At 34.0% G+C, this 17,246-nt stretch overlaps 1 protein-coding gene across 1 annotated transcript; it reads left to right on the plus strand.

Annotated features, from left to right (window-relative positions):
- The first annotated feature begins 6,041 nt into the window (after positions 1-6,041).
- LOC136802733 (cytosolic 5'-nucleotidase 3-like) lies at positions 6,042-13,819 on the plus strand. The gene is made up of 12 exons (XM_067059483.1): positions 6,042-6,246; positions 6,485-6,583; positions 6,722-6,791; positions 7,021-7,067; positions 8,026-8,069; positions 8,484-8,525; positions 9,679-9,768; positions 10,386-10,462; positions 10,743-10,828; positions 12,092-12,184; positions 12,574-12,681; positions 13,706-13,819. The coding sequence occupies exons 1-12, from the start codon at positions 6,115-6,117 to the stop codon at positions 13,811-13,813; spliced, it is 996 nt and encodes a 331-aa protein (XP_066915584.1). The 5' UTR covers positions 6,042-6,114; the 3' UTR covers positions 13,814-13,819.
- Positions 13,820-17,246: the final 3,427 nt, after the last annotated feature.

Here is a 17,246-nt window from a genome sequence, read left to right on the forward strand (position 1 = left end):
AATTATTTTGCAAACTGCAAAAAACTCATTTTTATCCCGCTTTTCCGGGACTTCAGCTAAAGTGCTGGCCTGCAGCATAGGGTACAAAGTCCAAATATGTGTTTCCCGTAATTTTTGTACGAAGAGTTAGGTCTACACTGAGAGGAGGATGACAAAGATCCCTTTAATTTGTGTTTTTTAAAGAAAGAAGTTTATCAAAAATAAAACTTTCCTGTCTAATTTTTCTTGTCCAAGGCTTGATCACGCGTAATAATTAGAGTGAAATTAATTATGCAGAATTTTGGCTACGCGTTAATGATTAGAGTAAGATTAATTACGATTTTTCGGCAAAAACAGGGTACGCGTTAAATTAGACTATGCGTTAAATTAGAAAAACCACGGTACATGGTATTTGGCCATTCCTATTCCCCTGTGCATTAATCCGATTAATACAGTGATTTGTTTGTGTGATTCTACCCAAGCTCTGGTTGCCAAGAGGGTTAGAATTGCGGGAAATTTGGCCATCGAAAAATTGGTCGTCAGAATAGTCATCCGGGCGTCGAAATACTTTATTGCATGAAAATTTCGCGGTTTCACGGTCGAGTTCTGAAAACTGCGAAATTAAAATGCCGCGAAACACGACTATTTTCAGGATTTTAAAAAATCACCCGAAAATTAGTATTTTTAGGGCAAAATAGGCCATATAATGAACAGAAAATTCTCTCAACCGCGAAATTAAATTCCCGCGAAACTTCAGAATTTTGAGCTGTGAACCGCGAAATTAAATTCCGCAAAAATTTCTTCCCGCAAAAATTTCTTCCCTTAAAGTACACTACGATATTATCGTGAGATACACTCTGGTACACAGAGTAGCGATCATACATACAGAAAATTAGCACAATCGATCGCAATCGATAACAATCAAATTCAATTGATGGCTAATCGATAATAATCGAATTTAATCGATGAAAAAATCAATACCAATCGATAATAAAATTTTACGTTCCTATCAATTGGCCATCGATTAGTTATCGATCGATCATCGATTACGAACGACTTTTATCGATTGACATCGATTAAATCGACAATCGATGTTATCGATTGGGTACGCCTGGAAAAGAGAGTGACCAATCCATAGCCAATAGGGAAAGAGGTGAGACAGTCTAAACTTAAACTCCTATATCAGGATTAGAAACTAGGCTGGTCTTGCCTCCTTTATCTTTTCCTTTACAACAATTACAATGCTGACAAGTTGACACAACACAACACATGCGTACATGTTATGTACCATTTGACAAGTAATCCCTGAGAGAAGTTTTTATAGAAATCTGCAACAAAAACAAAAGTGGTCTCTTCTGCTGATTGCTTCCCAGCGCTCCTTCGCAGCTGCTTATCAAATTTCCACCAATGAGGTTGCTGCATATTTCAAACGGCCCTTCTTTTTGGCACTCGTGGCCTTTCAGTGCCTTGCACGACGGGCAGCTGTAAAATCCCATCCTTCATATATTTGTTTCAATCCGTGATCCGTGGCTTGAGTTTTTTTCTCATCTTCAATTTACTGAAGAAAGCAGGAATTTGATGCAAGAGTTAGATTGTCAACAAAGTGCCGTAAAAAATCATTGAATAAAAGAAGAACTTAAAATCTTAAATATTTTCATTTTGAAGAATAGGTGAAAAAAGTGAAACATAGAAAAGTTTCATTTTTCATTACATTAATCGAAATGGGGGATTTGGAAAATTTTCTATGTTTAGTTTTTTGCACAAACCCCTGTAACTATGGGCGAGCACCCCGTTGCTAAGATGTTGGCTTGAAATCGAAAATGAAACCACTCAAAATGAAAGTAAAATCGGCCTGTACTCGAAATCCCGTAATCTTGATATACCAGTTTAAGTCTATACTGTGAGACTGGCAGTCTAGCAAAAAGTTAATTCTCCTTTCAGGAAAAAGACTATAATTTGTTTACCTTTATTCTTGCAGCTTCCTAACATCCAAGCTCTCAAACATCACAAGTCAAATGAAATTACTTTCGATTTCCCGTAGAAATTATGCAATGAAAAATCCGGGGGTCAATAAATGGAGACTTTCTTTTTCGCACAAGATTTTTTTGCTTATAACGAATTATTACTTTTAATATATTTGGTAAATATATTTTTTGATTACAAAAATACTTTACATTATTTTTAAAGTTTGAAAAAGTCGATTCTACTTAGTTCTTTGTTTTCATGTCTAACCCCCGTCTCAAAAGAAGTCCCAGAATCTCGAGATTTTTACAGTCGGGCGTTTAAAACAAAGGCGTTTTTATTTTTCTGCCCACTTACGAATTTTTCTTGAAAATAGGCATTTAAAATATCAAATTTAAAAATAATAGTATAAAACTTTATTTTCTACCGTATAGTCCTTCTTTTAAAACGAAAAAACAAAATACACTAGAAAAATAAAGAAATTACAAGTGTTATCAAGCCACCCAAAATAAACTTTCATTTGTTGCGCGTCATCAAATTGTTGTATACCTCACGATCTTTTGTCAACCATTGTCCAATCCCGTAAGCAATTGAAGTGCTGTCAGTAATCTGAGAAGAGAACAATAACATTATAACATCACACAAATAAATTACGCTGGGAAAGTCCGCGAGGAAGTAGAGAGAAAAGAAGTGTAAAAAAGATTTACAAAATAGAAAAGTTTCGTTTTGGGGTAAAGAATCAGTATTGTGAATTTAAGCGAGTTTCTATTTTGCAATTTTTCTACAGAGCCAAATAAAGATTTTATCTATTGTTCTTGCTCGATTGCCTCTAAGGATAAGTTCCGTAGGAATGAGGCTATCGAGACATAATGTGACGAATTTGCGCGAAAACAAAATTTAACATTTCTCTAGGCTGACTGGTAAAAGGCTGCTAAAAAGCCGGTATTTTACTGCTTTTTGGCCAATCGGTCTGGACAGGTCTTTCCAGGTACTTAAAATTGCTTGGGGAGGGGAGAAGACATAACTTGGACCCCCAATATGGACCCCAATATGGACCCCATTATGGACCCCATTATGGACCCCAATATGGACCCCCCAAAATTTGCAAATTACATCACGACGCCACGCTGTCGAATTGTATCATGGTTACCACATGTTTAATTTCATAGACCGGCTATTTATTTGTATTTCTTGAAATAAAATCATTTCATTATCAAAAATAACTTTGAAATTATGTTTTAGAACATAAGGTCACACGTGTCTTAGACACAGGGCACAGCAACCTCGTCCCCGTGTATCCCAGGCTTTATTTACGTTACTGATTGACGCCAGAGAATACCCTGGTGTTGGCTGATGCAATTTCCCCCTCTCAGAGGGGGAACTTCTCAAAACAATACGTCATAAAAAATTCTGACGTTACAAAGCTACACTGCAATGCAACCACTCGTTTTTTCTGCCAACAGTGGAATGAGCACAGAAACTAAGCGATTTTACGCCCGTTTGAGCGAGCTTCTATATGAGAAAAATAAATCTTCATTTTCGGAAACATATTTTTATGTAAAAAGAAAAATTTCTTTTAGTCTGATTCGGTCAGCTGTGGTGTGTTTGAGAGGCTCGAGGTCCTGGAGGCACCGGAGACACTCGCCTTTCGTTAACACCACTGCTGACGCAGTTACAAATTTCATTTGTAATATTTAATTAAAGTTTTCAATAAGTTATAAGTTTTGTTGTTTTTTTTATTACTATATTTTATTAGACACGTATTTTTCAATACGTATTTTTGGACATTTTTTGAGTTTTTCACACTGGTCTTTGCAGGGTTCCAGTTTCATGTTTGCCTTTTCTTTTTCCTCTTGGTCATTGCTCACTGTTTTTCAGATTTTTCATCTTAAAATATATTTGATTTCTATTATATGCAGGGTTCGAATTATAAATTTTAGGAGCTTCGCTATTTTTTGGAGCAAAGCGAGGTAAAAAAGCAGTGCCGCAGGCAAATTTTTTTTACTGTTTGCGAAGCATTTTCATTATTTTGCAATGTTGTTTAGAAGAAAATGCGGATCTTCAATGCATTTCTCGAGAAAAGCAAAGTAAGACTTGAAGTAAGAAATTATAGACAAAGCAAAGAATAGTGAAGTTTTAAAGTGGCGAGTAAAGCAATAGAAACACGAGTGAGTAAAGTTGCTAGTTTATAAAGCAATAAATAAGCGAATGAATAAAGTAGCGAAGTGGCGAGTAGATAAAGCAATAGATAAACGAATGAATAAAATAGCAAAGTGGCGAGTAGATAAAGCAATAGATAAACGAGTGAATAAAGTTGCGAGGTAGCAAGTTGATAAAGCAATAGATAAACGAGTAAATAAAGTAGCAAGGAATGAGTTGATAAAGCAATAGATAAACGATTGAATAAAGTTGCGATGTAGCAAGTTGACAAAGCAATAGATAAACGATTGAATAAAGTTGCAAAGTAGCGAGTTGATAAAGCAATAGATAAACGAATGAATAAAGTTGCAAAGTAGCGAGTTGATAAAGCAATAGATAAACGAGTAAATAAAGTAGCAAGGAATGAGTTGATAAAGCAATAGATAAATGATTGAATAAAGTAGCGAAATGGCAAGTTCACAAAGCAATAAAATATAAATAAATGAAAGAAGTAGCAAAATAGGTGTTTTCTTATAATTTTTAACTTCGCATTTTTGAGTTACAAAATCTTTTTGGGTCGCTAAATCTAAAATTCACTTCGCATTTTGCGAAGTGCGAAGCTATAATTCGAACCCTGATATGTATATCCAAATGAAAAAAAAAATGCAATAGTTTCAAACCCAGGAACAAATGACATCTGACGTTTTGGTTTTGAATTACGTAATCTTACGCGTTCGAAAACTAGCCAATGCCAGGGTATTATCTAGCGCTATCAGTAAGTATCAAAGAGCTGATAATGCGCAGGGAACAAGGTTGTGGGCACAGATCATACAAATTACAGACCAGAAAAATTGTAACGCGCTCGTATCATATAATTTATATATAACATGAAAATAATAAATGCAATGGAAATGATGTATATGCTATTTAGAAGATTTCAATGACAAATCGTCAATCCCAAATATTGACAAAAATGACACTTAAGTTATGTAAATAAGAACATTATCAAAAAAAATGAGGTATGTATACACCAATTTACAACAAGTGTTTTTTCATGCTCAATAGGATGCTGGCGGTGCAAATGGATATAGATTGCGATTCAATGAAAACATTAATGCTCCAAGAGAGCTGTTTAAGAGATATGAAAATAGTACTTTTATTATTATTTTTGTTTTCGTATGAACAGAGCATTACATAACTGCAAGTTTTGAAAGGACGTGTTTCTTCCACGAGAAAGACGTTACCTGTCATTTTCCTGACAAAATGACACTTTTCGACAAAAAATATTGACAGGGCACTTAATTGGGATACCTGCAAGCTTTATTTACATCAAATATTTTAATTGTACCGAATGAGATGCCTTTGATATAAATAGATAAATATTTATTGTCAAGAGGCAAACACTGGGAAGCGCAGTTTTAGAGATACAATTCTCATCAATTATTCTATTGTCCTTATGTTGACAAAATGACTTATTTTTACAAAATAATGATCTGATGGTCAAATATAAAGCTTCTTTAATCAACCAAAATGCTTTCCCGCCATTTTTGAGGGGGTCCATAATGTGGTCCATATTGGGGTCCATAATGGGGTCCATATTGGGGTCCATATAGGGGGGTCCAAGTTATGTCTTCTCCCCTTGGGGAGTCTTATTTCTTGGTTTACTAGGAGTAAAATCCCTCCTCAGATTTCTTTTGATTCCTTGAGACTCCCCAGGCAGCACCCCTTATCGCACCAACACATTCTTTTTTCTTATCACAACAGATCACAATCACAAAAAGTGGATCATCACTCAAAAGTAGCAAAATGTAGCCATGCTAAAGCATGAAATGCATCACACCATAGTCTTGATCAAATCATCAAATCACAGCAAAGAAAATTTGGAATCATAATCCTGTAAAAAAGAAACCCTAATATCACGGCTGCTCAGCTGTTCATTCATAATTGTATATTTTTTCTTTTGATAATGAATTTGTTATTTTAGGATTTAAGATAATAAGGATAGTAATTGATTAAATACTGAAGCCTTTTGAAATGATAGCAGTCCAGAGCCAAAGGACTTTCATACTTGCCACAGCAGTTGGAGCCACTCTAGGATTGGGATTATACTATCTTCGATCTCGAAAAGAAAGAAATGCTAAAATTCAAAAACGAGTAGATAAAATTGTAAGTAAGCTTAAGCTTAACAGATATATTTGAAATTGTGTTTACATTCAGTCAGATTTGAAAAGCTAATTCACTTAGCAATTGAATGTGTCTTTATGTTGTGTTCAAGTGTATTGTGCCTCTGTGTTTTAGCTCTTCTTGGGATATGAGCCATACATAAATGAAGCAACCAAGGATCATATGTTCTTTATCCATTATTTTTTAATCCTTCATCTGTATGTTTCACTTTTGTTCACAGCTTGAAATTTTGAATCAAGACTTCTGTCATTTCAAAGATCCAGTAGCCATTAAGGAAAAAATACGAGCTTTTGTGACAGCTGGTGCACAAGGTGTCCAGGTTAGTTTATTGATTTAACTATTTTAATTTATAAATTAGCTACTTGATAGAAGACACAAGAAAAATTAGGTAATATCTTTACATTTTTCAAATTCTTCTGGATCAAGATTTTGAAGTTCTTTAAAATTGTCTCTTTAGATTGTCGCAGATTTTGATCGTACCCTGACAAAGGCTTTTGTTGATGGCCAGCCTGCTCATGCTAGCTATGGTTTGGATTTTATATTCAACAAAACTTCTCACATGTATAATATCTATAACTGTTTCACAGGGAGGTGCTAGTTTTGACCCTCTTAGTTTGTTTAGGCAAACTACATACCTTATTTATTCTGTCCAGAAAAAAGGTTCTAATGTTGAAGTCTGCAACAAAAGCACTGCACTAACCTTCTAAACCATGCCCTGTCGAATTCAAAGATTTCATTGTTTCATTTAACTTTCAGGTGTCATTGACGATTCATCATATATCCCTGAAACTGCCGTCCAGGAGGTAAGATTTAATTAAAGTTCAAGTATTGATTGAAAAATTACCCATTCGTTTTTGAAGGTAGAATATTCATTTAGAGTAGTTGAGGAAGGATCAATACATAACCAGAAAATTCACCCTTGCTCAACAATGCATTTTTTAGACAGTACATTTGATTGATAACTGTAAAATGTAAACTGTATATAAAATATCCATGAACAGAGTTGTCGCACAACTGGGTTAGATTGTTTCAACAACCCTGTTGTTTAAAAATTATGGTAGTCAGTATTTACAATCCGTTTAGTTGCCTTACTGATTTTCAGAAATTCTGTTTTTAATCCATTATCCGATCTTTTCATTTTAAAGTAGTAAAACATAAGTGTCAATAGAAGAAAAACTTGAGTGAAGGATAAGAAAGAGAATAGGGCTATCATTAAGTAATTGCCAAACAACTGGTTGTCAAACAACTGGAACTGGGCTGTCAAACAACTTGGATTTTCACTTGTTTGACAGTTCAGTTGCTTGACAGTTTCATTCAAATGACAAATAATTGGGCTGTTGAAAAAATGCACTGTCAAGCAAGTGACATAGGACCCATATAATCTCTTATTTAATTCATTGAATGAGCTTTTTGGGCCTACCTGGAGGTCCTATAAATTACCCTGTGTTTGTTTGTTTGTCTGTCCATTGGTTTGTTAACAGTTTTTCTTGGGATTAGCTTGAAGAATCTTTTAGACTTTTGGCTCAAATATGTAAAATGATAATACCTAAAATTTGACAAAGACCAATTTTGGAAGAAAAAAAATTCTTTTTTGTTTTTGTGACCAGATGTGGTTTCTTTGATATCTCTCAAGTTTTTCTCATTAGTTTTTTCTAATTTTTTTGATTTTTTCAATTTAATTTATTTTTCAATTTAATGTTTTCTGTTAGGTAGGTCAATAAAAGTATCACTTGTTTTTGTTTTAAATATTTTTCTTTTCAGCTAAATGCATTAAAAGCAAAATACTTTCCAATCGAAATGTCAACGTAAGATATATAATTATTCTTAAACAGACCAAACTTAGGAAAGGTGTTCTTGAGAGCACAAGAATAAGAACCTTTTCATTGAGAATATTAAAGTCACTTGTGTACAGGTTTTTTTAATCGATCATGAATAAGAGTTTAAGAATTTTTACAAAACATAAGTTATACCAAGTAGGCATCACCTCCAGCTTTAATTCTCCATAGTGCAACTATTACTGCAAAGATTTGCCGTGGTAAAACTTCAATTGTAAATAGAAAGAATTACTGTCCAATAGACACTGACATTTTGATATATATCATCATCATACCAGATCATACCAACATGTATATGGAGAACTAATATTCCTACCTGTAGATTTTGCTAATTGTAGTGAGATGTAATTTTAATTCGAACTTTTTATTTTTATGTAATTACAGGGCATTAACTGAGGCTGAAAAACTACCACACATGATTCAATGGTAGGTAAAAAAAGATAAAACAAATTGGGGACAATGCCAAAACATTAAATGTACTACTCCTCTTATTTTGAAGCACACAAGTTTTTATTGGAGTTGTGCTATTTTCTCCCCTTGATTTTTTTGGTCCTACCTCAGAGGTCCTTTAAATTTAATTGAAATTGTTGGTTCGTATGTTATCAGCTTTTTTTTTGGATCGGCCAATTAGTTTTTTCTGATTTTTTGCATAGTGATGCAAAATAACAATACCCATAGAAAATTTTCGTTTGCCTTGAAATACAGATTTTCGTTTTTTGGGGATATATTCCCATTTATGATAGGGAAATCACGCTAAAATATTTATTTAACCATGCTTCCGATAAGATATTATGAAATTAGACAGTCCAACAAACTTGAAATTTTGACCAGTAATTTTTATCGTTTTGATCAAGTCCACGTTTTGATCAAGTCCACGTTTTTTTTTTTAAGAAACACACTTTTAAGAAACATGAGGCTCAGAATGCCTAAAAACTAAGAAACATGCTGAGGCTGAGACTAGGAAAATAACATTTTTCAATTCGGTTTTTTTTAAGAACCTTCCAATCAAAACAATTTATTTTTTCTTTGCATGAAAAATAGGCTGATTATGTCAAAAAAAAATTAGAAACATGTAAGAAACATTTAAGGCTCAAAAGATCGATTCCTTAAGAAACATTGAGGCTGCTTAGTAAAACTAGTTTCTTAAAAAAAACGTGTAACCTGTTTAACCTTTTGTATGTATTATAGGGTCAATAAATCAACATATTTAATGATATCTCATGATTTGAAAGTGCTATGAAGTTGAAATTTTGACCAGTAATAGACCATGATAATGCAAATGAAAACTTTATTGTTATGATCCAGCCACCACTTTACTGGTATTTTACAGTCCAGTATCATAAGTTTCGTTATGTGTTATACTATTTTGTTATGCTTAATAACAAAATCAAGCTACTTTTGATAATATCATGATTCAGAAGTGCTATGAACTTGTTTTACTGTTTTACTGTTTTACTTGTTTTTAAGTCTCATTTCTTACTGATGTTGGCATTTTTTCCTATTTTCTTTTTACATCAATCTTCAGGACCTCCATTCAGCATATAGCTTGTTAGTTTGACATTCTGATTATTTCTTTAAGGTACAACTCTTCTTTTCAAGTAGCAATCAAAGCTGGAATCAAAAGGCACATGCTCCCTGCTATGGTTAGAGAAAGTAGTGTTCAACTTAGGTAACAAAACTTAAAGATTGATGCTTGCAATGAATATCTTTTGGAAGTCATTTTGTGCCTTATATGTGACTCCCCAAGCGATTTAAAGTACCTGAAAATGGGACCGGTCTTTAGACGGTCTTTTAAGGGCCGGTAAATGACCGGTAAAAATTTACCAAAAGGCCGCTAAGAGTTTAGGGGACCGGCCCCGATCGCTCGGTTGACATCCTTTTACAACAATTTCTTGATGTAATTGTTACTAAAAATCACTAACTAGCGGCCTAGACAGGTCTAACGAACGGCCCAGACCGGTCCAACGAGCGGTCAGGACCGGTCTAGTGAGCGGCCACGACCGTTAGAGATCACATTTCTAGAAGGTCTGGAGGCCGATCTAAAACAAAAATTTGACCGCTACTAGACCGCTCGTAATACCGGACTAAGACCGGTCTGATTTTCAGGTACTTTAAATTGCTTGGGATGTCACATATATTTAGTCATTGTTTTTCTTTAAAGATTTTTTGGAACTTTTAATTTTGATGTTATGGGTCAAATCTACATAATTTAGTCCTGTTTTTACCACAGTCTTATATTTGTGTTTTAATATGTTAAAATCTCATATTCCACTTTTTTTATTACAGGGATGGATCTGACCAGTTTTTCCACTTGGTCACTGAAAATAAGACTCCAATATTTATTCTATCAGCTGGTGTAGGAGGTATATCTTTCTGAAATTTTATATATAAGTCAGTATATATAGTATGCCAGTCAGTATGCAGTGCTGCTGAGTCCTAATAAGAACGAAATGCAAATGCTGCTCTGCCTAAAAGAAGATGGTTGGACAGAAATTCACATATGTTTTTCACCGGGTGTGACTTGTAATAAGGAATGGGCTTTTTTGGTGACTAACAGTTGTAAAAATTGACTCTTTCTCTAGCCTTTCTCCTGATGCTTTCGAGTTGTGATAATTTACATTTTTAGTTTTCTTATCTTTTCAGATGTGATTGAAGAAATTATGAAACAGCAAGCAGAAATACCTCCACAATTGAAACTTGTGGCTAACTATTACTCCTATGACAGCAATGTATGTTTTTTGGACCTACCTTAAGGTAGTCCTTTAAATTAACCCTTGTCCGTTCGTTCGTTCGTCTGTTGCCAGCTTTTCTCAGGATCGGCTCATTAGTTTTTTCTATTTTTTTGCACAACGATGCAAAATGGTAATGCCCAAAATGTGACGGAGCCCGATTTTCGAGAAAAAAAAAATTAATTTCCGGCCGAAAATTCCGGAAATATGTTTTTTTGGCATTTTCTCAAGATTTTATCATTCGTTTTTTCTGATTTTTTGCTCAAAGATGCTAATTAACAATGCCCAAAATATGGCCGAGTCCGATTTTAAAGAAAAAAAATTTTCCGGCAGAAAATGCCGGAAATCGCCGTTTTTCTGGATTTTCATTGGACTTTTTCCTTATAATTGGTTGTTTTTTCATTCAAAAACATTATTAATAGTAATGCCCACCATCAAGCATGTTCAAATTTACATTAAAATAGATTTTTGAAGCCGGAACTATTTAAAAATCGCCGGAACAACCTATTTTCGCCGGAAAGACAGTATTTCTTGAATTTCTCAAGGTGTACTTTATATTTTTTTATGAAATTTTGCACACTGATGTAAAATGACAATTCCTAAAAAGTGACGGAGCTCGATTTTCGAAAAACATTTTTTTCCGGCCGAAAATGGCGGAAATATGCCGGAAAAACTGTTTTTTTGGCATTTTCTCGAGATTTTATCATTGGTTTTTTCTGATTTTTTTGCTTAAAGATGCGTATTAACAATGCCCAAAACATGGCTGAGTCCTATTTTTGAGAAAAATTTTTTCCGGCCGAAAATGCTGGAAATATGCCGGAAATCGCCGTTTTCTGGATTTTCATTGGACTTTTTTCTTATAATTGGTTGTTTTTTAATTCAAAAACATTATTAATACCAATGCCCACCATCAAGCATGTTTTAATTTTCAATAAAATTGATTTTTGAAACCGCAACTATTGACTGACTGATAGCTGGATATTACATTATACAATAAACTACCCATAACCTAAACTTCAACAATAATAGAAATAAGTAATTGTTAAGTTACAGAGATTCAGAGAGCCAGTCGCCAAAATAGCTTTCATCAGACTAAAATAAAACTCGAAGAGCTCGATTCGAGCTTTGTACAACTACTGTATTTATCTTGATTTTCATAATGAAATGCGTAAGCTCGATTAATGGAAGGTTTATCATCTGATAGTAATCTGGCTACTTGGAGTTTGAGCCACATTTTCAGAAAAACCAAACTCTTCATTCCAGGGGACAATGAACGGTAGGGATGGTGAACTAATTCACACTTTCAACAAACATGAAACCTCTCATAAAAGCAAAGATTATTTCCACTCTATCAAGGTATGTTCTCTCATATTTATTTACCATTTCTTGTTCATTTGTTAGCTACAATAACATTCAGCCTCGGTGTACAAGTGCAATTTACAGGTATATAAAAGACTTAATACCAGTCCGGGTAGGAAAGCCAATATTATAAATTGTAAGGTCTTTCTTCAAAGGTTTTGTCTTTAAATAAGAGAGATATCGTTTGCTTACTCGTCAATTTTAACTTACAAGCTTTTTCAAAGAAAAACATTTTTTCTTTATATCAGCATAATATAACAAAAGGGATACAACGTCCTGATTTGAACATGTTTCTGATATGAAACGGGAAAACTACAGTTTTTACAGTCCCAAAAGTTTTTTGGTAAGTGTCGTGTTGGTAAGTGCTTTTTATTTTCTCATTATAGCAATGTAAGAATGTTTTGGTGATGGGAGATACTTTAGGTGATCCAGTGATGGCCGATGGCATTGATCACATGACAGCTTGCATCAAAATCGGCTTCCTAAACAAGGACGTAAGTGCTTGTCTTCGAATTTGAAACTTTTCTGTTCCTGAAGGATAACCGCCTGGTCTCTCAGGGCGAAAAGAAAAAGCTATGTGACCTCCTACCATTAATTTTTTAATCTTGATTTAAAGGTTTTCTTAATATCGCTCGAAAAAGGACTAAAATTTGGGATATTTTGGCCCAATGGCAAAATTTAAAGGGATCTAACTCACTTTCGAATTTAAGAATTGCCAATATCTAATTTTTTTCAAGTACATGGGAACATGTAGAGTTATGAAACGTACAAAAGTCTTGTGAGTTTCGTGACATGGTCATAAGTAAGGCAAAAACAAAAAAGCTTATTAATAAGAAAGTTGTGTAAGAATATTCGATTAAGCCTTCTTCGATAAATCAACCGAGAATATATTATCGATTCCGGTCGGAAATAACCATTTAAGTATAAAAGATTTTCATGTTTTGTTAAATTACGTAATTTCTGCATTTATGAAAGTGAACGTTCGATTTGCGTAAAGGCGTGTTTCTATCGATCACACTAGGTCAAAATTTCCTAAAATAGGAGAGTTTCTAAACATCGACCAGAAATGGTGACCACCATCGGCAACCACCATCGGCCACTGCGACTTTTAGTATTCCGAGGACTTGATTTGGACATTCTCTACGGTCGAGAGAGCAGATAAACTCGATAACCCAAATTTATCTGGTCGCCGGTCGTGATCGCCATTTTTGGTCAACGTTTAGAAACTCCCCTAAAATAGCATATAGCCATCACGAATTAAATTTTCTTGTACACAAAATGCGAGCTTTCGTGCTCTTTTCTCTGCTGAAAACTTACAACCCTTTTAAGTGGACAGGAGCGCACACGTACACACGTCCATATGCGACCGATGGAAACAGGCCTTAAGAGATCGCCTCTACACATTCGAACGTTTGCTTCCATAATGGCGGAAATTATGTCACTTAAACAAAACATGAGAAACCCATTTTATAACACCATACGACTCACAACATTTATTTGCTTTTTTTTCGATTTCAGGTTGAGGAGTCATTGAGCGCTTATTTATCAGTCTACGATATTGTTCTTGCACATGATGCAGACATGGACCTTATAAATCTGATGTTACGTGAAATAGTCAAAGATTAAGAATAAGTTTTCCAAATTCCAAGTTCCAATATTGTAGTTAGCACGAGAAGAAGGTTTTTTCCAATTTTAGCATTTTCCAATTTTTAAGAGAATTTTGTCAATTATTTTGTACAGCCTCTAATTATTGGCTTAATTACACCAAGCTGGTATGTAGTAAACAACAGTTACTTTAAAATTATTTTTACACACAAGCCACTTTGTTTCAAGGCTTCATAGCATCGCATAAAAACTAATGGGAAATTCAACTATTTTAAAAAAGGGTGTCTTTTAACTGAAATAAAGTCATGTCGTTGAAAGGTTTTGTTTAAAAAGTTGTCTCTCCTTAACCTTTGCTGGTTATATTAAGTTGCATATATATTATACCATTATTTAATGAACATATAGTTACTTTATTTGGTATGTTTTTTTTTACAATTTGCAGTTTTATATTTCTACGAAACTGTTCAATTGATTTTTCGCAAACTTTTAAATGACTCGCTGTAGACTATTATATGCCAATTTTCCAAAAGATTCGCCTATAGTAATATAGTCAAATCTTTCTTATTCGAACCTCTATAACTCTCTATTATTTTTGTAATTCAAACTTACCCCCAAGTGAAAGGTAGTGTAAAATGCCCTCTACGATTCGAATAATAGGGCCTAATAAAGATCGAATTAGAGAGAGATGGCAACCGTAGTCAAAAAGACAAAACTCTTCAGAAATGGTTAGAATTTGAGTATTATCACATTGAAAAATATATATCTTATCGGAATTTTCGATTTTTCTAAAACAGCGATGCATTGTGGGATTGTTTCGGGGGTATTACAATAGAATTTCCTTGAGGAATTCCTAAGAGATTTCGATTGTAATGCCCCCGAAACAATTCCACAATGCATCGCTTTTTTAGAAAAATCAAAAACTCCGATAAGATCTATCATTTTGAAATAAAATTTTGTTATGTATATTATTATTTTTACACTATTTTAAACAGGGCTCGAATTTGTGAGTTATTGTGTTCGATTTATTGTCTGATGTTTATTGAGATGAAAGTATAATTCAGTTAGTTCGATCGCATATGATAGCTCGAAATTGTTGGGTTCCTTTTTAACAGCGTTTTAACCTTTTCAGCCCGGCGGACGAGTATAGTCGTCGAGCATACGTTCCGGCGGACGAGTATAGTCGTCTTTTTGACATAGTGATCTTCTAAGCTATATTTCTCCCATTGGCTTCTTTGCTAGCCGTAGAAGTAAAGAGAAACGGAAAGTAGAGGTTCTAAGCTTTCTTTTGATATATGGTGATGTAATGTTTTGATCACGTGGTGACGCAGCAGATTTCGGAGAAAAGGTAGAGAAAAACACTGAATCAAGATGGCGACCAAGAAATGGGTTTTTCCAACTTACTGCTAAAGTTCTTGGATTTTTTGACTGGTTTAGGCCATTTTTCTTCATGGAAACATTGTTTTTATAATGGCAAAACATCCAGTAAGTATATCTTATATTTTGAGTTCTGTTTTTAGCATAAAAAATCCATTTATTTGTCATTTTGACCACTTTTCTCGACAAACCATCGGAGTCGACCCAAACTTACAGTACTTTTTACTTTTTATTCAGGTTGGAGCATGGAAAGTGGACAAATTCAATGCAAAAGTGTTTTCTACACCTCATTTATTTCAAAGGAGCACCAAAGAATTTGAAAAGCCTGGATTTATGTTGAATTGCACTACTTATTCCGCTCCACCAGCAACTGTCGATCGATCCCCGAAATTCTTGGCTCATAACGATGTCCTGATTACAGCTTATATGGATCAAAATGATGGCAGGAACCACATAACAGCCACATGGAATTATTATGATGACATTTAGCATTCCTTATGGGCAAAAGAGATCAGATTTGATAGCAATGAGTTTGCCTCAAAAGGCTTACGGTTTTTGGAAACTTTGCAACTGTCGCCGACTATGCCATCTAGTTTCACGGTAGCCGATACCCTTCAAAAGCTTCAGGAGCTAAGAATACTGACTGAAAGTGTTGTTTAGATAGTTGGGAAATACTTTTACACCATTTTTGATGTTGTAGCTGCTTCTGGAAACACATTATCATCAAAATACTTCAAAATTGTATATATTGGATTTTTTTTTTTTTTAGCCGAAAAATCGTGATTTTTGGCAAAAGTGACCGATATTTGGGAGGCTGGTGTGACACATACAGATTTTTCTGGATGCTGATTTTTGGTATATTACTTCAAAATGATGTATATATAGATTGATAAATAGCCAAAGACAGATTTTTTAATTAACTTCCCCCCACTTTTTTTTGCTCTAGAAGTGAAAAATGCAAAAAAAGTGACATTACCGCAAAACGTGAAAAAAAACTGTGGTTTACGTGATGCTACCATTTTTGTAGGAATATTTTATTTGGATTGGTACTTGGTCTAAAAGTTGTAGAATTTATGTAGCTTTTCAGGGATACCTTACTTTTTTTCTAAAGATTCCTAGTTCTTGAGTTATGATCAAATAACTGAACATGTCAATTTTCTGAAAAAATGTTGCGCGCTGACAGCGTGAAAATTTAAAAAGTTGCGCGCTGGAAAGGTTAATATATTAATGTTTGTATTTATTGTAATATTTTTCGAGAAAATAATTTTTTTTCATGTTGTGTAACTAAATGAATTTGGGGACAAATCTGACAAGCTGATGTTTCCTATACAAGAGAGACTTTTCCCAGTCCCAAGTCACTCTTTGCAACCATGTTAATGATTATATTTGTATGTGTTTTTTCAAGAAGCTAAAATTTCTCAACGTGCCAGGGAACATCAGTATGTTTGTGAAGGCCCCTTTATAGTTAGGTTATTTTTGAAGAATTGCATTTTGAAGTTTGAAGTTTGAATATAAATAAAAAAGCGAAGTTGTTTTATTTCATTTTAACATTTCACGGTTGCGAAAACTTTGTTCTTAATGAACAGATTTTCCAATTAGCCAGATATCTAAATACATGTTTTTTTTATAAGCATACAAAAATCCGAAAACAGGCTCAGATATGCTTAGGTCGAAAGCTTAATAAGGCTGAAAAATGCTTGAGGGGATGCTTAAATCTAAAGCATAAATTTAGGGAAATACTAAAAATCCGTAAAATTCCAGCCAAAAAAAGCCAAAATTAGGAGAAAAAAACATTTTTCGTAGGCTCAAGTAATGCTTGCCATATGCTTAATTTTTCCCCATATCTGAGCCTAGACGAGAGCCTAGATATGCTTATAAGTGCAATGCTTATAAAAAAAAAACATGTATATCCATAAAATTTTGAGCTTATTTTTCCGATATTACTGCTTGCTTACTTACTTATTCCAACCCCCTCCCCCCGGCTATTAGCTGCCTGAGAGTAAGTTACATTTACTGAGTAAATGGGAATTTCATACAAAATCAACAAATTTGTACTCTACATCTTTTGTTTATTTACTTT

Source organism: Clytia hemisphaerica, unplaced genomic scaffold (assembly GCF_902728285.1).
Source record: "Clytia hemisphaerica strain Z4C2 unplaced genomic scaffold, Clytia hemisphaerica genome assembly, whole genome shotgun sequence".
Lineage (NCBI taxonomy): Eukaryota > Metazoa > Cnidaria > Hydrozoa > Leptothecata > Clytiidae > Clytia > Clytia hemisphaerica.

What these genes read in the sequence shown, in the direction of transcription:
- LOC136802733 (XM_067059483.1), top strand. Translation starts at nt 6,115, where the DNA reads ATGATAGCAGTCCAGAGCCAAAGGACTTTCATACTTGCCACAGCAGTT. An exon ending in TTTCCAATCGAAATGTCAAC is followed by an intron (nt 8,070 to 8,483) that starts GTAAGATATATA and finishes ATGTAATTACAG; the next exon opens with GGCATTAACTGAGGCTGAAA. An exon ending in TCTATCAGCTGGTGTAGGAG is followed by an intron (nt 10,463 to 10,742) that starts GTATATCTTTCT and finishes TTATCTTTTCAG; the next exon opens with ATGTGATTGAAGAAATTATG.